This window comes from Moschus berezovskii, chromosome 28 (assembly GCF_049115385.1).
Source record: "Moschus berezovskii isolate FMDL1 chromosome 28, NW_MosBer_1.0, whole genome shotgun sequence".
Taxonomy (NCBI): domain Eukaryota; kingdom Metazoa; phylum Chordata; class Mammalia; order Artiodactyla; family Moschidae; genus Moschus; species Moschus berezovskii.
This window is the reverse complement of record NC_142487.1, coordinates 26354383-26378837: the sequence shown is the minus strand read 5'-3', so window position 1 is coordinate 26378837 and position 24455 is coordinate 26354383. Positions and strand designations below refer to the sequence as shown.

Here is a 24455-nt window from a genome sequence, read left to right as displayed (position 1 = left end):
AAATATTAGGAAGTAATAACCCACAACCACTGAATTGGAGAACGGACAGAAGTTCAGGGACATGGGGCGAGTGTCGGCCGAGTAGCCGTGAACAGGGCGGGGCAGGTTTATGACTGCCGTCCTGCTGTGATGGTCAGTAGCACTCACTTCACACCCCAAGGTTTGGCTACGGCCTCCCAGGGTCATGCAGCTCTAAATAAAACTTGAGTCTGGCAAGAACATGGTTCTATTGCAAAGCTCAACCCTGCAGACCATGAAAATCACGTAGTTTCTCAAGTGTAAGGTCAATGAGAAATGAAAAAAGATCAAAATAAATTCCCATTCTAATTTGTTATGTTTTACAGAAAGTCATCGGGCTGGGAAATGCTTATTTGAAAATGCTAAGGTGTTTACAAGTAGACTATGCTCTGTGTCTCTAACTTTTTAATAACATGGAGGGTAATGACATGCATTCTCACACACAAATCCTCGGGCCATTAAGGACAGAATACAAACTGCGAAAAAGGTCACTGATGAGACTGGCTGTGCAGCTGTTCTCTCTGCTTCAGCTTAACGTTCAGTGAAGTAGCACATCTCTGGACCAACACACGTTCACACGCACAAACGCGTTTTCACTCATGAGGTTTCCTTCTGCTTAGTCGCTCTTTGTGACCCCAGGGACTGTGTAGTCCACCAGACTCCTCTGTCCGTGGGATTCTCCAGGCAAGAATACTGGAGCGGGTTGCCATGCCCTCCTCCAGGGAATCTTCCCAACCCAGGGACTGAACCCAGGTCTTCTGCATTGCAGATGGATTCTCTACCGTCTGAGCCACCAGGGAAGCCCAGTTATAAACAGGAAAAGTAGTAACCTTTAATTTCTGCAGTGAGCTGAGTCTAGTGTACAGGCAGTGCTTGGGAAGCTCCTTTGATACTAAATAGCTGCCGGTCTCTTCAGGGGTCCCTTTATTTGCATCTTTGGGATCAATATCTAGATCCTGTGAAAACCAGAAAATGTTATTAATGAAATCAGTGAAAGTCACAACATCACCTGTGACCATGAAACATCTGATGAACTATGATCTGAGTAGGTAAACCCCTACCCAGAGCTAAAGAAACAATGGAGACAACATTCTAGAATTATAATAATAATAAACGGAATTCTAAACTCCTCACGGATACACTTAAGAAGTTAGCTCTGAAAGGACAGTTCCTTTCAAACTGTTTCTGCAAACAAATTGAAGAAGTGTCCTCAAGTTTCCTTTAAGTTTGGGCCCCATGAGCGTTTGGCTCCTGGACTCCCTCCCTCCTTAGTCATCACTGTGGGGAAGGTGCAGGTGGATTTATGTGACTTGTATATTTAACAGGAATAAACGGACATGCCAGAGGTAGCTTCCCCTCCATGCCTTTTCCTTCTTTTACAGCCAACTGCTGCCAAGAGCAAGTGATCTGTGCTGTGACTGGAGAGCAGCCTTCAGGCTCGGCCAGCCCAGCGTCTGGGGCCCCATTCTGGGCCAGGGCTGCCAGGACTGCGGGATGGATCCGTCCAGTTCTGGGGTCAGTGCAGACCGCAGGCTCTCACACTGAGCACTGCCCTCCAGGAAGCCTTGATCAGAAGCAAGGGAGACGTTCTGGGTTGTGTGCCTCACGCTATGCTTACGGCTCAATTTACTGCAACGGTGCAGGAAAAGGGATTTTGTCTGGTGGCTCCTTTAGGCCAAAACAAAATGAATATCACATCTAAGTGTTTGGAAAGAGCTACGTTTCTATTCCAATATACTACTACAGTTTGACAAATATGACTCCCGCTGTTGTAGTAACTATTTTGGAGAAAGTTTTTAAGAAGAGATTAATTCTGGACATTATGTGTAGCATGTTTTATTCCTTCATATCTGAAATACTATTTGGGGTAAGAGAAATTAAAGGCTTATTTCCTGGGTGAACTTAAGACACTCCTAAATTTAACACATTTAAGGTATTTTGGTGATTAGTTTTAAAATATTATGAATATATTTTTATATATGTAATATATGTATACATACTTCCTTTATATTTAATCATAAACTTTTAAGTTTTCAAAAATTTAGTCTTTAGTGAGGCTATACCATTATAGTTTAAATAAAACAAAAAAGGAGAGACTTACGAGTGGAAAGTCAGTAACATAGGCATCGCACATTAATATATCGGGTGGTTTGTGGACTATACTCGTATAGATTATCATGACGTTGGAAAACTCGGCTGCAAATCCTAACTGAATCTGAACACCACACTGAAATTTAAGACACATACTTTCTGGAAGCTCTGAAAAAGAACAATAAAAACTAATATAAATAAGTACTTAAAGAATTTTTGGTGAGTTTTCTGATGATAAGCAGCAAACAAATATTCTTTATGGGGCAAAATACTATCAGAACTATTTCTGTTGCTTAAAAACGTTACAGGGAATTCCTTGGAGGCCCAGTGGTTCAGACTCTGTGCTTTCACTGCCGAGCGCCTGGGTTCAATCCCTGGTTAGGGAACTAAGATCCCACTCACTAGGCTAAAACATATTCCTAGAAAAGCCTGGAGGAAAGCTGTGAATTCAGAGGGAAAGACGACTTCATGGTTTTACATGAACATATAATGGAGAGAGAGCATAAGAAGACCTCACGGTACCGTGCGCCTTGGCCCACTGGAGGTTTCGCACCAGGGACTCTGCGGAATGCGCTGCTCCCTGGATCGGGTCAGTGAGGGCTCTCTTCTCAGATAAGCTACTTCGAATCTCTAGCGCCTGCTTGCCTTTGGTAAGGTGACATTTACCCATATCTAAAAGATAAGAAGTGAATATTATATTTAAGACCACATCCTTTCATTTTGGCCAAGAACCCGCCTACAACTTAGGTTATATTCTCAACATCACTATTCACTCCAGACACCTACCAAGCACCTACTATGTGCCAGGCATGGTTCCAAGTGCTAAGGATGTGAGCAAACAGATAAAAATACTGGACCAGCTCACTTCTAAAGGTCCCTTTCTAGCTTTTATCTTCTATAATTCTATTGATGAGTCCCTAATATGCTAAGCCTTGAAGTTCACAAAGAAGTGAAAGTATATTACTTTACTGTAACAGCAGTCATGATAATTTTATGTGTACTCTGTGGAGAAAAACGTTCAGTTAATAAACAAATGACTATACAGCTAAGAGAAAGTTAAAATATCATGCTGTCTTTATCTCAGATTTCTTTTTTAGAGAAGAAATAACATGTTAAACGATGTTAAAACACCGTTACTGTCTCCCCAACTCAAAATAACCAAAGTCCTGTGTATATTCTTACACATATTGTAATTTTTACTCAGGTAGGTATTGGTAAATAGTATGTGTCAATGTTTTAGGTTTTGAACGTACTAAAAATGTTATTCGCGTGCTTTTCTAATACACTGTTTTCATGCAACATGACTGAAGACATGAATACTGACAAATCTCAATTTAAATTCATAAAACCATTCATACTTTCTTTTGTATGAATACGTTATAATAAATTCACCCCATTTCTGTAAATATTATTAATACAAATAAATTAATAACATCTGGTCTTGGAAAGTAGTTTCTTATCTGGGAAAACAGACATAAAAAAAACTCTAAGACTTGATCCCTTTTACTCAGAAAGAGAATCCAAATGTTTGTCCTTCATGAATAACAGTAAGGTCAGAGAGAGAGGGAAGGCACAAAACAACTAAACTAAGGGCTCCCTGGTTGGTCAGATGGTAAAGAATCTGCCTGCAATGGGGAGAGACCTGGGTTCAATCCCTGGGTGGGGAAGATCCTCTGGGGGAGGGCATGGCAACTATTCGAGTACCCTTGCCTGGAGAATCCCCATAGACAGAGGAGCCTGGTGGACTCCAGTCCACGGGGTCACAAAGAATCAGACCCAACTGAGCGACTGAGCACACAAATGACAATACTCTTACTTTCTGCAGACATATATAAACTCAATTAGAACTGCGTTAGAAGCAAATCAAGGGAATGATAAGATTTAGAAGGATGCACACACTAGTAAAGTCATGCTCAAAATTCTCCAAGCCAGGCTTCAACAGTACATGAACCGTGAACTTCGAGATGTTCAAGCTGGTTTTAGAAAAGGCAGAGGAACCAGAGATCAAATTGCCGACAACCGTTGGATTATGGAAAAAGCAAGAGAGTTCCAGAAAAACATCTGTTTCTGCTTTGTTGACTATGCCAAAGCCTTTGACTGTGTGGATCACAATAAACTGTGGAAAATTCTTAAAGAGACTGGGAATACCAGACCACTTGACCCGACTCCTGAGAAATCTGCATGCAGGTCGGGAAGCAACAGTTACAACTGGGCATGGAATAACAGACTGGTTCCAAATAGGAAAAGGAGTATGTCAAGGCTGTATATTGTCACCCTGCTTATTTAACTTCTACACAGAGTACATCATGAGAAGTGCTGGGCTGGATGAAGCACAAACTGGAATCAAGATTGCCGGGAGAAATATCAATAACCTCAGATATGTAGATGACACCACCCTTCTGGCAGAAAGCGAAGAAGAATTAAAGAGCCTCTTGATGAAAGTGAAAGAGGAGAGTGAAAAAGTTGGCTTAAAACTCAACATTCAGAAAACCAAGACCATGGCATCTGGTCCCATCACTTCATGGGAAATAGATGGGGAAACAGTGGAAACAGTGAAAGACCTTATTTTCTTGGGCTCCAAAATCACTGCAGATGGTAACGGCAGCCATGAAATTAAAAGACGCTTACTCCTTGGAAGGAAAGTTATGACCAACCTAGACAGCATATTAAAAAGCAAAGACATTACTTTGCCAACAAAGGTCTGTCTAGTCAAGGCTATGGTTTTTCCCGTGGTCATGTATGGATGTGAGAGTTGGACTGTGAAGAAAGCTGATTGCCGAAGAATTGATGCTTTTGAACTGTGGTGCTGGAGAAGACTCTTGAGAGTCCCTTGGACTGCAAGGAGATCCAACCAGTCCATCCTAAAGGAGATCAGTCCTTAGTGTTCATTGGAAGGACTGATGTTGAAGCTGAAACTCCAATACTTTGGCCACCTGATGTGAAGAACTGACTCATTTGAAAAGACCCTCTGATGCTGGGAAAGACTGGGGGCAGGAGGAGAAAGGGACGACAGAGGATAAGATGGTTGGATGGCATCACTGACTCAATGGACATGAGTTTGAGTAAACTGTGGGAGCTGGGGACGGACAGGGAGGCCTGGCGTGCTGCAGTCTATGGGGTGGCAAAGAGTCAGACATGACTGAGCGACTGAACTGAACCCCATGAAAGGGGGGCAAGGAAAGAGAGAGAGGGAACATATAATTGGATGTAGGTTACTGTCAAAGTCTGAGATTCATGCTGAACATCTAACTCACAATAAAAACTGTCAGAAGTATGTTCCAAGGGACTTATTAAAAAGTACATCACTAATTGAATATTATTTTCTAGCAGATCGTGGAGTTTTATAGAGCAAGATGGCATTCGGGTACCCTAAATACCATACTGCCAGAACTAGATAGGAAAGAATTTATCTTGCAATTTCAAGCAACTTAATAATGCTATTTCATGGACAAAACCCAAAATCTGGGGTCAACAGATTGATAGCAGGAACCTTATAACAGCAACTAATTTAATTCCTATTTTGTTCCAGTGGCACACAACTGAAACTGGAAAGGAGGTTTTTCTACTCAACTGTTTGGCCTATGATCTTTGAAAACTTAAAAGTATTCAGAATAAATTATCCTGAAGAATTCAAAGTTGAAATGTATAATAACATATAAATAAAAATATAATCCAGAAGTTCAAATATACTGGGATGCCATTTATCGACAGAACGACAGGTGGGTGAACTGGTGCTTTTTATTAAGTTTTAAGATAGGATAGATTAAAATTAGAATAAAACATTTGAGAGTCTTGGGAGCATGTCTGCAGATCTCACTTGGAAAATAACTGACACTCCAAAGGCTTAAAGGCTATTTTTTAGGCACCGGAACTTTGTCTTCAAGTGAGAACTTTAAATAGAAGCCCACGCAATATGTAAAACAGGTAAAAGCAGAACTTCTTCGGCTGAAGGAGGGTCAGGGCCCTGGCTGTCTACATGAAAGGGGAGAGGAGCAAAGCCAAGTGATCCAGCTAAGGGACCTACACGGATCAAAACCTGAAAACAAATGGATGGGACCAATGAACGGGTCATGAAACACTCAGATACCATCTCTGAACATCCATGAACCTCCATTTTTTAGGGAGCCACTTTGCAAAAGAACTGCCTTCTTTTTAATATGACTTGTGACTTTCCCTGGTGGCTCAGATTGTAAAGAGTCTGCCTGCAATGTGGGAGACCTGGGCTCAATTCCTGGGTCAGGAACATCCCCTGGAGAAGGGAATGGCAACCCACTACAGTAGTCTTGCCTGGAAAATTCCACGGACAGAGGAGCCTGGAGAGCTACAGCCCATGGGGTGGCAAAGAGTCGGACACAGCTGAGCGACTAACAGTGTTAAAAAAAGACATGTCAATCTACCGCTGTAACGGGTGCTTCTTCAGGGAGTGACCTGAGCACAGCACTGTGCCCAGCAGCAAAGGAAAGAGCAGCAGGGATGGCAGACCTTCAGGATCTTGTCCCTAAAGCAGGATTTCAAACTCCTAAATTCGTCAAAGGGAAAAAAAAAAAAAAAAAGAACTCAGCCTTTTCCCACAGGGCCTCAAAATTTCTATAAAGTTTCATCCGTTCCCTGAAAGAAAATGCTCATTGGACAACTTTTTTTTCTCTTTTTTGCAAATAAGCAGACTGGGTGGCATCAGGCACTAAGTATTGAAACAAGGTAGAGTTTTGAGGATTAAACTTCATTTGTTTCACAGTCATGTCTGGGCTCAACCTTGCAGGTCAAAGTAATGCTACACTAATGCATACAGCTAAGCCAATAAGCAAAGAAGCAGTCTTATGAACTTGATATAAACTATTTCATTGTTCCATGAAATAGATACTAATTCCAAAGCCACAGAATGACTGTGGGATTAAAATACTCAGAGAGCCATGAGTAGACTTCTCTGTAGTTTTATTTTACCTTCTGCAACTTCATCCAGTAACACAGTAATTTTTTTTTCTTCTAATAACCTATCCTTTAAAAACTTCATGAAGATTCCATTTGCTAACCCAGAATGCTGTATTTCAAAAGCTTCTGCTCCTTGACACCTGAAAAGAAAGACATTTAAAAAAAGCAAACACTTACTCCATGAGGCGTCTATAAAAACTAATGAGTCTCGTGTACTACCCTGCCTCTCACACGGCATCTTAATTTAAGAGTTGACCTTTAAGCAAGAATTAAGTGCTTTGGGGCTTAGTAGAAAGATGCCAAGCTCTAAAGTGCTGAGCTCAATTATTTAAAATTTTCTATTAAGAATATCGAGGCAAATTTATGGCGAGATGGCTATCGGTATTTCTAGCCTTCTAATCTACAATCAAAAAGAAGTCACTGGGCTTCCCTGATGGCTCAGTGGTAAACAGTTCACTTGAGAGGCAGGAGACACGAGTCTCATCTCTGACTGGGGAAGATCCCACATGTTGCGGAGCAACTAAGCGTGTGCGCCCCAAGTCCTGAGCCTGCGCTTTGGAGCCCGGAGCTGCAAGTCCCGAGCCCACGCCCCAGAGCCTGTGCTCTGCAACGAGAAGGCACCATCGTGGGAAGCCCACACACCGCAACTAGAGAGTAGCCCCCACTTGCCACAACCAGGAAAAGCCTGTGCAGCATAGAAGAGCCAGGACAATAAAAACCACACACAGAAACCCTGTTGTATTAAACACAGGTCATCCGAGGATGACGGAATCCCCAACACTGAAGTCTCACGTGGCATATCCAAAGACGATATTGGCGGTGACTCTCAGGGCGTCCAAGATTGGGATGGTATCGTCATAGTCATTTCTATTTAAAAGGCAGAAGACGAAAAGGACAGATACAAATACAAAGAGTTAAAATGGCATTCTTAAAAGAGCACAAATAATAATACAGTGAAAAAATATACTATGCTGTAACACATGGAGGAACTTTGAACCTATCACTTTCAATCATCTAGTTAGCTACGCATTTACCAAAAGTAATCCACGACTCCCCAACGACTGAGACAGCAGAGAATCACCTTTTTTCTTGTTAGCTTTTAAAACTGAAGTTACACTTGAACTCGGGCATTGGATTTTGATTGGCAAAAGCTGAGCAAGTAAAAAGATGCTAAGGGCCCCCACTCTTTTGTGTTTTGCTTCTGCTGATTCTTGGAGGAATAGCTGCAGGGATTGTAGAAGATGTTCTAAAGGCAGTCTGAGAGGCTGTAACCCATGCCCTTTTGTTCATCACTTCTATTCTAGAGCAGGCAGGGAAAAGTTAAAAACACACAGAGAAAATGTATTTTCTAGTTTTCTTCTTAATCAGTCTCACTCTGTAATCTAAAATGCACCAACTCTGAGTGTGCGAAGGCTTCATGGGTTTGCCATCAGATTTAACTTGTTGAGGCCGATGTCTCACGGACACCGACAAGCCTCCGTGCGAGACTGGACAGTCTACCTTTTCCTGCACATGTCCAGCAGGAACACGTTGAGTCCCGTTTCCTTTTCTTGCATCAGTTTCAGTATATTCTGTACACACAGACAGTTTTCAGACCTATATGGATTTGGAGCATCCACAGGGACCATAAAGCTGTTCCCGAAGTTCTCGTATCCATGTCCTGCATAATACAACAGCCCTGAAAAGCAAGAAAGGAGAAACTGCAACCTGAGCAGGTAGCAAGTCTTTAAAACAAAACCACGACTTTCTTGACATGAATGCATACTTATTTAAATTTAAGAGAGATGCCACTATAAACACATTCAAGTGTTAACTGAATTTGCCTTGAAAATTATTTTGGCAACAGTCTTCAAGTACTGAATTTTAAACCAATGCCAGGATGCCATCCTGTGCAACTAGAGAAGCAAGTCAGAAAGAGAAATACCAGATGATATCACTTGTATGTGGAATCTAAAATGTGACACAAATGGACCTACCTATGAAACAGGGACGCAGAGGCTAGACTGGTGGCTGCCAAGGGGCTGGGTGTGTGTGAGGGGCTGCACTGGGAGTTGGCGATTAACAGATACAAACTGGTATATATGGGATGGAAAAACAACAAGGTCCTCCTGACAGGGAACTCTATTCAGTAACTTGTGATAAACCATAATGGAAAAGAATACGAAAAAGAAACCACACACATATATATGCATAACTGAGTCACTTTGCTGTACAGCAGTAATTATCATACAATAATTCAACCATACGTATGTAAGAAATTTTAAAAAAGATGCTCCTCTGAAGTGTATTTTAATTCATGAAAGCGACACATCTGTAACCAATGGTATAACGTGGAATGCAATTTCACCTCAGGATGTTTAAAAACAAATAAGGCTGGGGACTCCTGTGACTCATCTGTGGTCTCTGAAACCAGGGCTGCTTCGGGCAGGGCTGCTGCTGCTGCTGCTAAGTCACTTCAGTCGTGTCCGACTCTGTGTGACCCCATAGACGGCAGTCCACCAGGCTTCCGCGTCCCTGGGATTCTCCAGGCAAGAACACTGGAGTGGGTTGCCATTTCCTTCTCCAATGCATGAAAGTGAAAAGTGAAAGTGAGGTCGCTCAGTCGTGTCCGACTCTTAGCGACCCCATGGACTGCAGCAGTCTCAGCTTTATCTGTGTGTTCCTGGCACACAGTAGGAGTTCAGTGAGTGTTTAACCGATCAAGGAATAAACACAATTCAGGGGAACAGCCACTGCCATGCCAGGTGTAAGAAATTCCACAGCATTTCCTTATAATATTGGTAAGGTTAGAAAAATACCCATGTAGCTTTTTTTAGGCAGAGAAGGGAAACCTCATTTCATGGATTGCTGTTTCTTTTTGTTATGCAGGTATACATATCATTTACTTTCTATGCTGCTAAGTCACTTCAGTCGTGTCCGACTCTGTGTGACCCCATAGACGGAAGCCCACCAGGCTCCCCCGTCCCTGGGATTCTCCAGGCAAGAACACCGGAGTGGGTTGCCATTTCCTTCTCCAAATTTACTTTCTATAGTCTGAATTAATCTAAAACCTGTGTTAGGTTTAGTGTTCACAGATGAGTTATTATTTCTTTACTGAGAAATGGTACTATAAAAAACTACATCAAACAACTCTAAACACCTTCCTGAAGTTTGTTTTTGTTCTTAAAAAAACTCAGTATGGGCTTCCTTATGAAAATATTTGATGTTCCTATTTGATAGGAACACCTGTAAACAGAGTCCCCTAAGCCTGCAGTCTGTAGTGCCCACTGATTCTTCTCTGTCAATTGTCTGAAGTGATGACTTCTTTATGCAGTATTCTACAGTAAACAGTAAAAAGGCATTTAGAAGGAGAACCAAAAAAAAAGCTAATCTTTATAGCTGCAGCCCCCAACTCCCAGCAAGAATGTGGTTTTAAAGCAGCAAAGAAAACTTGCTTCCTTTGGTCCCACAGGGCAGGATCCAGGTTGTCGACTTTTCCTGAATTCCTATTTAAACAAGAAAAATGGTTCTTTCATACGTATTATTTTGGGTAAAAAAATGACAAACTGGACACACGCTGGCTTATTCTTTGTGGGCGTTCGTCGTCATGCATGTGGCAAGGACGAGACAGAAATGAACGCGGAGCTCCTGGCCCTGAGGGCCCTGCAGCTCACTCAGGCGCGCTGACGTCATGACACACAGCAGAGCCGGCCTGTCGCTACACAGCACACGCCACGGGCCAGAGCAAGGCCGCGCGAGGCGCAGCGAGTGCCGAGGGGAGCACCAGCGTGAGGGGAGCGGCGACGGACGGTCCTGAGAAAGGGAACAGCCTGGAAAGGCAGGGAGGAAGGACGGTGCGTTACAGGCGGCGGGCACAGAGGCAGACACGGCTGGCCCTGGGGTGACAGCGAACAGAAAGGAGAGCAGCCTGGCGAGGAACTAAATTATCCCTGTAAATCCAAGTGTTTAGATTAGTGAATCAATGAAAATCAAGTAAGTGAAAAGATAACCCACAGAACGGGAGAACATGTCCACATAGATAAATATTTGTGAGGACAAATTATACATCTACAAGGACACTTTGTATCCAGAACATATGAAGCAATAAAAAGACAACTTTAAAAAGTGCAGCAGACTTGAATAAACGTTTCTCCAGAGAGAACATACAAATTGCAAACAGGCACAGGAGGAGATGCTCAATATTATTAACTGCTAGGGAAATGCAGAACAAAACAGTGAGATACCACTGCACGCTTCTTAGGATGGCTGTCATCAAAAAGGCGTGAACGAAGGCTGACAAGATATACAATAGCGCGGGCCCTCTGGAATCAGGCGGTTCCTCAGCAAACTTAGCACTCTGTGACCCAGAAATGCCACTCCAAGGTAAATATCCAGGAGAACTGAAAACACGTGTCCACACAAGAATATGCACACGCAATCTGTTCACAGTGGCACTAGTTCTAGTATCTTAATAGTGGAGAATGGTTAAATGTCCATTTGCTGATCAATGAATAAACAAAACATTCTCTATCCACACAATGGATGATTGGTCATAAAAATAACGCTACAACAGAGGAAGCTTGGATGCACTGTGCCAGAAGTGACCGAAGCCAGACCCAGAAGGACAGCAGGGAGTGATTCCATTCATAGCAGGGTCCTCGGGAGGCAAACCCAGAGGGAGTGAGCGGTGTGCTGCCATCGGGAGTCTGGGCTCAGGAGGGCTGAGGAGGGACCGTGAGTGGATACGGGGTCTGGGGGCTGATGACAACATTCTGGAGTTAGGTGACTGAAGGGCTTTGTGAGGACACTGAAAACCACTGAACTGGGGCGTGCTGTGCAGCGCGGGGTGCTCGGCTCGGGGCTGTGCGGTGACCTGGAGCGGTGGGACCGTGGGGCCTTGGGGGGAGGTCCGGCAGGGAGGGCGTCTGTGTACACAGAGCCGATCATCACTGCACAGCAGAAACTAGCGCAACATGGGAAATAAACTATAATTCAATAAAAATGTTTATAAAATGAGGAAAAGACTCGTGTACTTTAAAAGTGCAAGATTTACATTGTCACGTATTCAAAATCTGATTCCACTCCCTGTCCGTCTCCTTCCTGCTTCCAGAGCAAGACACACTTCCTTGCAACCTCCACAGCCCCGCTCAAGTCACGCTCTCCTTCCCATCTACCCAAATCTTTGTCAAGGCTCAGGCTTATCTCAGGTCCAGATCCTGGGCAAGTTATCACCTGGTCTCCAGCTTCTGAACACACTTCAGCCCCACCCTGCTGGGAAATCCTACAGCAGCCTTGACACTTCAAATCACACACAGGTTTTCATGGACATTTTACAGTTCTATGTAGACACAGTTTCTTTGAGAAAAGTAACTGTAATAAAGACATTTTTACATCTGCATGGCATTCTCATGATTTTCAAGGCACCTTCATAAACATGATCAGAATTTAACCTGTAACAATTTTTAAATGATCTACTTTATAGGTGAGAAAATTTTAAAACATTAAATAATTTGCTTAAAATCATATAGCTGATAGGTATTTGTATTCCATACACAGCGTTTTCCCCGTCCCATATTAGGGAGCTTATAATTTCCTCAGATGGTAAAGAATCTGCCTGCAATGCAGGAGACTCAGGTTCGATCCCTGGGTTGAGAAGATGCCCTGGAGAAGGGAATGGCTACCCACTCCAGTATTCTTGCCTGGAGAATCCCGTGGACAGAGGAGCCTGGCGGGCTCCCATTGTGTCATTTAACACATCTGGCTTAAGCAAGGCTTGACTTGGGAGCAAAAGCAACTTCAAGGGAGAGAGGGTTTAGCCTCCATCATGCAGGAAAAGCTAGGTGTGGTCCAGTGTTTCAATGCTGTATGCCCATGTCTGCAATCACTGAAATTAAGGCACTGACAACAAAATACGTTTTTTCCACCACAGAGCAATTCATGAAAAATGTAATAAGCATTTTGTATCAAAGTCTACACAAAATTATACTGCAGGAGGGTAAGCATTTTTATGTAAAATAACTAGACAAAAATCACTGTATTTTAAAAATTCCATCTCTAGTACTATTTGTACATTTAAACCACTCTTATGATAGGGTGGAGGCTAGGTTCATAGAAACTCCTCCCTAAGAAGATCCCGCCGGCGCCAAGAATTAAGAAACTCCTCCCTAGAAAAATCCCGCCGGCGCCAAAATTGGGCCAATCAGAAGAAAAAGGGAAATCCCCCAGAGAAAACCCCGCGCGGGTATAAACTGGCCAATGAGCTTCCGCGCCTGCATGAATTGGCCGATGAGCTTCCGCCAGCTTGATCTTTTGAACAGAAATAGGTGCTTATGTAACCTGAGACTATAAAAACCGCTGTAAGCTGGGCTCTGGGCTCTTGTCCGCATTCCACTGCGCTGGGAGGGGCAGGAGCCCTAGCTCGAGCTAGAAATAAACCCCATTCTTGCTTTTGCAAAAAATAAATAAATAAATAAATAAACCACTCTTATTACTCAAGGATAGAAGGACAAAATGGATCTCTTTTAAAATGTCAAAGAATTCAATGGGGTTAGAAATAAAACCTTATAAAATCGATCTTTTAGGATTTTATTTCTTGGGAATATGATTTCTAAGGATACAGTCTGTCAGAGATATTTATTTTTTGTCTACAGAGAAAAAAATTGCTTAAATGGAAGACTTTCCCACTTGAGTGGCGCTGCTGTGCACGTGGCATAGGGCTTTATTAGAACGTGAGCATCGCCACTGCCAGTGACCTTCAGAGAGGCTACTACGTGCAGTATCAGGCACTGCGGAAGCAAGCGCTTTACTTCAGTAACCTCATAGGCTTCTCGCAACACGCACCTCCTAATGAGGGAGGAAGTGGTATCGTCTCCTTCTTACAGAGGTGAAAGCTGAGACGCTGAGTCGTTCGACAGCTCACCCACAAGCACAAGGCTAATACGGGGCATCCCCAGAAGTGAAGTGCCAGCTGGATCAGCTGCTGTGCTAGCTTACACTGTCTCCTTCAATCTTCTGCTGGCGTTCCAGTTAACGTTATTCTCAAAAAAATAAAAAATGTCGGTGTACTGGCTTTTCCATGATCTCACCATACCATCTCTTTAAAAACTCCCTTTTTTTCCCCAGTGAAATCTTAGGCTGAACCTTAATACATAATAAGAGATAAAAGCTGGTTTCTCTACTGAGGCCTGAAGTGGAATGTCATCCAAATCCCCTGTCTATTGGTGAAGGGAAATCTGAATTCAGCACACTATGACAACAACGGCTACAGTCTTTTGAGGCTTTAGCCAGACACACGGGTGGTTCTCTTATCTCACTTGTCCTGTAACAGCCGCATTACCTTGTCCAGCCATTGTATACATCCTTGCTGGCTTAGGAAAGTGAAGTAACTTGGTCACAGACACACAGCGAGTAAGCAGAAAAGCCAGAGCGTTGAGCCTGGGGTTGGTGACTCGTGGGTCTCCTGCTTAACCCGAGCTACACTGACTTGAGTGATTCCAGCGTGAGTGGGGCTTTGGCCCTATTCTAGCCAGGTTCCTTTAACCCTCTTCTCTGTTGAAGCACAGCTCAGCTGCAGAAGTGATGAATGTAAAGAAGTGTTAGGTGGGGTGGACACTAAACCAAGGAGTTACTCCAGCCTAGCTTATCTACAGAACTAAAATCTTTATCCTTATTTATCTTCAAGGATAGGTAACAAACAGGTCAGTTATTCCTCTTTTTAGATTGTGTTTTTAATGCTTATATATGTTTAAAAATCGAATTACATATGTTCTGTTCTGCTAATTTTTATTTCCTTCACAAACCCAGGGCAATATAATAGAGAAGGGCATAAACTTGCGTGCCTATGCTTTCCATGCTGATGCTGCTCTTCTGAAACTCCTGTGGCTCTGGCTCTGCCTCCCCTGTCCCCCAAAGTACTCCTGGTCCCCGGGGCTGCCAGCTGGACATGAGGGCACAGCCCAGGGGACATGCCTATGCCCTCTGGCCTCTGCCACACTTACATTGAAAGCAGATGTGTCTGGTGTTTGGGATATTCACAATACTTCAAAATATAATGTAGCCACCCTGTTAAGACATGAATCAGTTGTATTTAAACATTTTTCTAGTTTTTTTTTTAAAAAAAAAGTTTTATTTTTATTTGGCTGCACTGAATCTTTGCTGTGGCTTGTGGGATCTAGTTCCCTGACTTGGGTTTGAACCCGGGCCTCTTTACTCTATATTTCAAGTTGATGTTTTTATTTTGGGGCAAAGCTTCAGACAAGATAAACTCTTCTTGCTAGAACTTTTAGTATTTCTGGTTCTCAAGTTTGCAGGGGCAATTAAAAGTTTTGATTTTATTTATTTATTTTTTAAGTTTTGATTTAAAAAGCTAAAAAGGATTTACAGTCAAGGTGATAATGCTGACAAGAAATGAGAGTAAATAATCAAATTCACAATTCTTCATACAATTCCCTAACTCTTAAAACACTTCACCAATCTCAAAACCCAGATTGGTGAATATTTTTTCCTTGCACCTCATTACTTCTGGGAAAGTTTTAGAACTCTTTTCCTGTTTAAGCCATCTATGCACTTAACAACTGAGATAAATTATGTAATATAAAATTAATCAACCAACCACCTTATTAGAGACTAAAACTATAAACCAAGTACCACAGGGGCACATTTGCATTGTATATTCTATCGTTTTCATAAGAAAAATGGATTCTCAGAGTCATTACTTTATATGCTCATAAATTAAGATTACATTTATTAAAACATCAGAATAATGTTGAAGTCCCAAATCTGAGATATTTACTTTGCTGATTCACTTGTGTAGCAACTGTAATCCTTATTACTTAAGAAGAAACTCATTTAAAACTCATTAAGATTTCAAGATTTCCCCCCATCCTATATATAGTAATGTGCTAAATCTTGAAAGAAATTAGTTTTTTCTTCCATTAAAAATTCTACTTTGAGTATCTTTGTTTCTTTGTTAGGTGTCTAATGATTTATGATGTCTATCTTCTTTGTGAATTGTACCTTTTATCATTAAAAAATATTCATCTTTATTTAATTAAAAAAAAACACAAACCTCTACTTTGAGAACCTTTAGCAATTCTATCCGGAGAAGGAAATGGCAACCTACTCCAGCACTCTTGCCTGGAAAATCCCATGGGCAAGAGGAGCCTGGTAGGCTGCAGTCTACAGGGTCGCGAAGAGTCGGACAGGACTGAGCAACTTCACTTTCACTTTCATGCACTGGAGAAGGAAATGGCAACCCACTCCAGTGTTCTTGCCTGGAGAATCCCAGGGACGGAGGAGCCTGGTGGGCTGCCGTCTATGGGGTCACACAGAGTCGGACACGACTGAAATGATTTAGCAGCAGCAGCAGCAATTCTATCAAGTTTGCCTCATCATATTAGCCTAATTAGAAGTAAAAAGGCTAAATAAAGGAATTATTGAAGTAAAGTAACTGGAAAGATATAGAAGGCAAATCGACTTGGTTTGCGTGGCATCCTGACAGCAGGTCTGGAAATGTCACTCTCCTGGCAGCTGGATGTTATTACATAACATTGCAGGGAACACAACTCTGAGAAACACGGCTCAGAGAGTGACCGCTGGCTGTCCCATACTTGTGGCTGTGCCCGTTAAAAGAAAATCACCGAAGAAACGGCTTGTTACTGACAGCATACTCTCTCTTTAAAGAATCTTTACCATAAATGTAGTGTTTGTAATATATTTAAATGAAAGAATGATAAAAAACATTAAAAAAATTACTGCTAGTATTTTTGTGGAGGTCCATCTTTAACCTGGGCTTCCCTGGTGGCTCAGATGGTAAACAATCTGCCTGCAATTCTGCAGACCTGGGTTCGATCCCTGGGTCAGGAAGATCCTCTGGAGAAGGAAATGGCTACCCATTCCGGTATTCTTGACTGGAGAATTCCATGGACAGAGGAGCCTGGAGGGCTATAGTCCACTGTGTCGCAGAGTCGGACACAACTGAGCAATTAACACTTTCATCTTTAACTGCATCTGGGTAGAACTTTAGTTTACTGATTGTTCTCATATGTCTCACTAATATTTCCTTGTTAAATTTTAGTTGCCACTAAAAGGCCAGAAAATACCATGCAAGAGTTAGAAAACGGAAGCAACATGTGGAATGTACATTCGGGTACAACTTTTTATACTCCAAACACACACATGCGTATTAGTATTTTACATATATGAATATATAACTTGTTATCTGGTCACTGAACTTTACTGCAGCTCTTGTAGTCAATGAAACAAAATCACGTAGGATAGGTTAAGAATTCTACTAAGAACAACATTGTTTTGAGACATCAAAGTAAAGACATCAAGTTAATTAGTCATATGGAACTAAGGAATGAAGATCAAATCCATCTTTTATTGTAAGAATAAAACTTTTCAACAGTCCATTTGCCATGCCTTTTTCTGTTTTTCAGTTCTCAACCTAACTTGCACAACAAAAAGACAAGGGGATAATTACAAAAGCGAAGATGATAAGTATCTTACCATAGACTCCTTTGTCTAGAAGCAGTAAAAATTCATCCACGGCATTACGCATCTCATATTCAGTAAGATCCAACAGCGAAACGACCTTGAAATCTAGCTGTCTTAACAAGTTGGTCAATTCATACACATCCACCAAAGGAGCTTTAAGCTTGGGATGCTCCCAATAATTCATATTTCCTATCAAAAGAGCAACCTTGTCCTTTGCTGTTAAAAAAAAAAAGAGGAGGAGGGGGAGACATTTAAAGGAGGATATAAAATCTAAAAATAAAACTCAATAAAAAGAAGGCTTTACAAATAAGATTTCATCATCATTTCACTTTAGAGCGAGGCTATCGCTTTATGTAGTAGACCAATGCATTCCACTGAGGAATACAGACACTGGTGAGTCAAACAACTGGAATTAAACTTAACTGGTGCTTTGGAAAATCAGGCAAAGGATATCAGCTGTACATGAAGCGTAACAGTAACTAACATTACAGTAATACTTTTACTGATTTATAACAGAAGGAAAGAATGCTCGGTATAGACTTTTAGAGCAAATTTAAATAAACAATGTTTGGAACTGGGTTCCTATCAAATTAAGTTCTGTTCTGCTGACAACAGAGAGGCCAGAAACAAAAGAAATGCCAAAACAAGGGACCGGAAGGATTCCCATCAGCGCAGATGAGTGGAAATACCAGACAGAAAAGCAGAGTTTAACAAACGCTGCATTTCCTATTTTCTGTTGCTGTACTGTCTCCTCTTAGCTTCTTTTTTAAAAAGACCTCCCATTTGGGTAAGATGTGCCTGCCTCAGGGCGGTGTGAAGAGTTTTTGTATGACTATCTTAGCAGTTCATTTTCTGACCTTAGTGAACTGAGGCTCTGCTAAAGACGTGGTCTCATACAAAGAGCTTTTCTGTCATAAGGGGCAAAAAGATCCATCTGTTGTGTGCTCAGTCATGTCCGAATCTTTGTGACCCCGTCGCCTGCAGCCGCGCCAGACTCCTCCGTCCACGGGTTTCTCCAGGCAAGAATACTAGAGTGGGTTGCCATTTCCTCCTCTGGGTGATCTTCCCGACCCAGGGATCAAACCCACATCTGCATCAGCTGGCGATTCTTTAACTACTGAACCACTTGGGAAGCCTAAAAAGATGCACACCTGCGCCTTTGAAAGTATCAGCTGGCTTTATTTGGTATACAGCTTGTCCAAGAGTTGTGGAAGGCTGAGCATAGTCTAGTGCTTAAGAGGTCTTCAGAACTGTACTCTTGCTAGCGGGGATGGAGTTAAACGTAAAGACGAGACTGTGTGTGATACCAGAAATCTGAGGTTTCTCTCGAGGGCTGGCCGTGGGGTGTGTCCAGCACACACTGGGGTCTCAATCTGTGATGGAAACAGCAGGGAGCAGTGGAGAAGGTGTAACAGGAGGGTGTGGCAGCCCCAGCCGGCCGGCTGAAGAGCCACCTCCTGACGCTTCCAGGACTTGGTGACCAACCTCCGACACAAAGTGCTAAGGAGATTGAAACAGGCACAGTCATATTGCTGACTCATTGTTACAATATGGGATCTGATTTAAGGTCTTTAAGATGACTCATGTCACCAAAAATCTCTTTGGAATTTCCTCCTTTTCCACACTAAAGTTGAGGGTTAAACAAGGTCTGGAGAAAAATTAGCACCAAGTCAAAGACAGTGACTCCCTCAAAGTGGCAAAACACCCCACTTTGTGAGAAGACTCAAATACTTTTTTTTTTGGCCTCATCATGCAGTTTGCGTGTTCTTAGTTCCCCAACCAGGGATTGAACCCTGGGCCCTCAGCAGTGAAAGTGTGGAGTCCTAACGACTGGACTGCCAGAGAATTTCCCTTGTCTGGTATCTTTGCTTTGTATTCACATTTTCAGAGATACCTTGCAAACTGCCTATTCTTATGAGTATACACATTAAAAAAAAAATGAAACAACACTTAAGCCACATTTCTGATTCAATAAAAGTCACTTTAAGTTCTGTACAAATGATAATCTCTTCTCCTATCCCAAAGAAAAGGCCAGTTTTTCAAGACTATTTTAATAAATAGGCAAAATCAGACATAAAGCCTCTACTGTCTTTCATTGTAAAACTCAAAAAAAAAAAAAGTTGAGAATACTCAGGGTGGATTTCAATTAGGAGGCAGTATAAGTTTTATTATCACTTGTATTTCCTTTTTTTTTTTTTTTAAGTTTCTTCTTAAATAAACTGGAAATGTACTGTTACACTAATTTACCCACATATACCAAGACGTTAGCTGGCTAATCCACGGAAATATTTCAGAGCATTGTTTCCTGAGACCTCTAACCCTATCAGAGTTAAGAGCCAATCTTAATATAATGATGGACTCAGACTTGGTTCAACCTGCTCCTCAGTGAGGGGAGCTGGAGGCTGGGGTTCCAGCCTTTCATCATTACAGCCCCAACCAGCTTCCCAGTGAGATTCTCAGAGTAAAAAGTCTGTGCTGCACAGCGGATTTCTCGGGATATTATGACAATTCAGTATATATCCTACCCTGAGTTCTACTGGCAGAAAAAAGTTATGAGATATGTAACTGAAAAAAGTCATTGGGGTCTTTAGAGGGGAGGAAACGGTTGTTAGACTAAGCATACAGGCTGCTTCTGCTAAGATCACTGCTTTTGTCATCTGTTTGGAAAGGACACTTGGTACAGTACATAGATGCAAGCGTTTAGCCACTTGAGAACCACGGGGCTTAAAATTTATGTATCAATAACTGACCATAACTCTTCAAAAACTTTTCCCCAATGATAATGTGGGAGCTTCATTCCCTGACCAGGGATCGAAGCTGACCCTCCTGCATTGAAAGTGCAGTCTTAACCAAAGGACCTCCAGGGAGTCCCCCAGTGATAAGTTTTAACGCTTAATTCCTAAAATGTCGTGAGGCATCTTCTTGAGTTTGGTAATAAGGGTGATGGGTCAGTAACTTACCTTGCCCACTCTACCTGCAAAACAGTTCCTGAATGATAGCTGAACTGGGGTGGATTTAGAACAGAGAAGTAGACTGCGGTGGCCGAAATAGCAGATGACAAAGTCTGGTTCCAGGAATTAGTAGTAGAAAGGGAAAGAAAAAGTCAGAGATAGGACAGAGAAAGAAACAGTAAAATTTGAAGTTGAGGAGATAAGCGTGAGGAGTCAAAGAAAACTTCAAAACAACAACGATATAAGCAGCTTATGATGGCTTTTCAAGTGATTAGAAATAAATGAAACCTTCTGTAGAAACACATTTACTGTAAGAGCCACCCACAACTTCTTGAACACATACCATTCACTGGAAAAAGGGAACACAAACACCAGTTGATTAAGCAACAGAATAAAACCACTTCTGAAAGGTATTTTCACTGTATGATCCTAGACATCTTCTAAAGCTTAATGAAATGTATTGTTTAAACGCTGGTACAAGTTACACCATTAATTCCATGTCTGATTATTCTAATAGTGTGCTACTCATTTCATCCAAAAATGAGTTAATGTTTATAAGCAACTGGAGGAGGACCTGGTACACACTGAGCACTCTGTCAGCGTTTGTTAAATAAAGAGCCTCTGGCCATCGATCGGTGACTGAGCACTGACACCAAATCTGAGTGAGGGAATAGACAGCCCTTGTTGGTCCCATGCATCAGATCTTCGTCTTTCTACGTCCTTTAAGATAAAGTCCGAGCTCCTCAGTCTGGTGACAAAGCCATTCGTATTCCAGTCCAGGCTGCCTTTCTAGCTGTGGTAAGAGACGGCCCCCGAGGGTAGCCCTTCACGGTCTCCTGTCTCAGGCAGTGTGGCCCCCTCATCCAGCCTCTGGTCCGGCTCTGAGTCTGGGCTGCCCTCTCTGAGCATCATATAGTGGGACACTTCGCCAGTTCTGGGCCTAAACCTTAAGAAGTCCTGAGAGCTTCCGGTCTGGGTGCAGAGAAAGCGAGTTACCTGGTGAGAGCAGGTGGGGGAGGAGAGGAGAGAGGGAGCCTGAGAGCATCACAGGACAGGATAACAGGGGGCCATCTGCCCTTCTGAGGGCACAGCTACTGCTCAGCCACGGCCAACAGCTGCCACGCAAAAGCCACCATTCTTGAGAGAACTCATAGACCTGGAATCGTCCACGTTATCTGACCAGCGACAGCTGACCCTGTTTGAAACTGCTGTGTGGGACCCCCTCCCCCAGTGAGTGCCCTTTCTCCACAACCCGAACAATCCCACAGGAGCTCCCCTCCATGGAGGCAGCCTCCACCTCCACGCTAATGATGCTCGAGACTGTGTGTCCGCACCTGGCCTCTCCTTAGAGTTCCAGACCCACAAGTGCAAACGCCTGCTGTGCACCTCTGCCCAGACACGACACACACGCCTCAAACTGGTTAGGGCCCAAAGTAGGAGGCCGCTGCTGTTTGAGTCTTGCTTCTGATCCTGTGCTCTCTCACTCACTGGGCTGTGCGACCATCTGTCTAGAGGCCCAAGCAAGAATCTGAGCAGGCGTGATGACACCTCCGTATTTTTTGTACCCTAGAATGAGGTGATGAAAACAGCTTACCGAGTCCATCACCTCAAGGTCTCCTGAACTTGTTCTCTGTCTTCTGCACTGACTTTGTACTAGCCTGGTTTAGATTCTCATCATTTCTTTATCTGGACTATTGCAACAGTCTCAATTTTTCTCTTAACTTAAACAATGTCTCCCTTCCAGTTCATTTTCTATACACTGATACAAGACTGGCCTTTCAGAGGGACAAGCTCACCCCCTTTCCAAGCTTCCTTCCAATGGCTTGTCTGAGAAATGAGGCTCCTCACGACCTGGTCTTAATCTGCTTCTCCAAGTTCCTGCTCTTCCTGCTCTAGAGCAGGGGTGCCCAACCTCCAGGATCTAATGCCAGATGATCTGAGGTGCAGCGGATGTAATAATAATAGAAACGAAGTGCACAATAAGCGTAATGTGCTTGAATCATCCCCAAACCGTCCCCCCACCTCCAGTCCATGGAAAACCTGTCTTCCGCGAAACAGGTCCCTGGTGCCAAAAAGGCTGAGGACCCCTGCTCTGTGGGCATCGTGTGTTACTTACAACTTTCCCAATACAACAAACACCCTGTCTTCTTTCTCTACGACGTTTATTTATGATTTCACGTTTCCTCTGTCTGGAAGGCCCTTCTCCTGCTCATCCTTCAACATGCAGAACTGCTATTGCAACCTCTCGGGTGCGTTCCTAGCCTCTGACCCACCAAGACACAATATTACTCACTTCTGTGTGACCTACACATGCTTCTGTTTGCTTTTATGTTTATTTTTTTGCACACTGCCAAACCAGAAATCACTCCACAGAAGCTGACCTGGTCTCAGAAACTGAATTCATAATCTTTTTATTTCTTGAATTCACAATATTTTTATTTTTTATCTTATTTAAAAAAATTTTTATTTATTTATTTGGCAGTGATGGGTCTTAGTAGCGGCACAAAAACTTTCAGTTGCAGCGTGTGGGATCTAGTTCCCTGACCAGGGATCGAACCCAGGCCCCCTGCATTGGGAGCATGAAGTCTTAGCCACTGGACCACCAGGGAAGTCCCCCATAATCTTTTCAAAGTCTCCTATTCTATAATTTCTTTTATAAATATCCAAAATAAAACTTGTTATTCAAATATTTATACAAGTTGTTGATTTTAAAAGTCTCAAATCCCTTCATAAGCCCCATAAAAGAGTTGTATGCTACAATTATATTTGGTTTTGGGGCTTTCCTGCTGGCTTAGATGGTAGAGAATCTGCCTGCAATGTGGAAGACCTGGGTTAGATCCCTGGATCAGGAAGATCCTTGGAGAAGGAAATGGCTACCCTCTCCAGTATTCTTGCCTGGAGAATCCCATGGACAGAGGAGCCTGGTAGTTTATAATCCATGGTTGCAAAGAGTTGGACACGCCTGAGTGACTAACACTTTCACTTTCAAGCATTTTAAAGCTCTACTTACCCAAATGTTGGTCAACTGTTTGCTCTTGATTATCTACAGAAAGATAAAAACAAAAAGATAAGCGAGTTGTTATCCATGACACATCTTTGGGGTTAGAGAGAGAAGGAAACAATGAACAGTCACATCAGCAGTGCACCGAAAGGCAGAATGTTTACAGCTAGCTCATGATTTTGAGGTTTTCAGGTTCTTGATTAAAAACTTGTACCTGGATGGGAGCTGGAATCAGGGTCAGGGAATGGCTCTGGTAACTGATTACTACAGCTGAGGGTGATACTCTTTAACATGTCAGGTGGAAATTACAGCCTGAAAACGGTTGGTGTGGCCATGAGGAGCAGCAGGAATGGCTAACATTTGCTGAAAGCCGGCCTGGGACTGTTGTATGTGTTGTAAATATAACTGACTTAAACAACCACACTCTGTGAGGTATATACTATTATTACCTCCATTATATAGGTAACGAGTCTGAGGCAGAGAAAGACTGAGTCACTTGCCCAGTGCTATCAAGCTAGGAGATCTCATTCCACGGTCATGCTCTTTGCTACCATCTATACAAAATATGAAATACCTCCAAGTCTCAGGGACCATGAAGGAAGACACACTGGGGAAGATGGTCAAGTGTCTCTTGCTATAGACAGGGTAAGTGTTTGCATTTTTATTAATATATATGCTCTAAGAGTCCACTGAAAGTATATTCAATTTTTTCTTACATGCTTTGGTGTTTCTAATTCTTGGGGAGCAAGGATATAATGAAAAAGGTCGGGAAAATTTCAGAAGCTTAGCGGTGCTGGTGTGCAAAAGTTTTCCTGAAATAGCTTTTCATGATGCTCACTGAAGAGCATGAAATAACAGACATATTTAGGAAAAGAGGAATTCTAACCAAGTCAAGAGAAGCAATCAGATACAAGAAGAGGATGGCTGCTCCAACATCACTTAGTTTTGAGTGTTTGAAGCAAATCTCATGGAGGTTTCCTGGAGCTCGA

At 42.6% G+C, this 24455-nt stretch overlaps 1 protein-coding gene across 3 annotated transcripts in view; it reads right to left on the bottom strand.

Moving 5' to 3' along the window:
• The window catches only part of MALT1 (MALT1 paracaspase), a 60819-nt gene that overhangs the window by 1840 nt on the left and 34524 nt on the right, over positions 1–24455 (bottom strand). For 2 of the 3 annotated variants that reach the window (XM_055417446.2, XM_055417447.2), the window contains 8 exons: positions 23476–23508; positions 17527–17730; positions 8539–8716; positions 7831–7905; positions 7051–7178; positions 2632–2781; positions 2120–2277; positions 849–974 (listed from right to left, as the gene is read on the bottom strand). In XM_055417446.2, coding sequence (XP_055273421.2) covers positions 849–974; positions 2120–2277; positions 2632–2781; positions 7051–7178; positions 7831–7905; positions 8539–8716; positions 17527–17730; positions 23476–23508 — 1052 coding nt within the window. The remainder of the gene's footprint in view (positions 1–848; positions 975–2119; positions 2278–2631; positions 2782–7050; positions 7179–7830; positions 7906–8538; positions 8717–17526; positions 17731–23475; positions 23509–24455) is intronic. The other variant, XM_055417448.2, reaches the window with a different exon arrangement.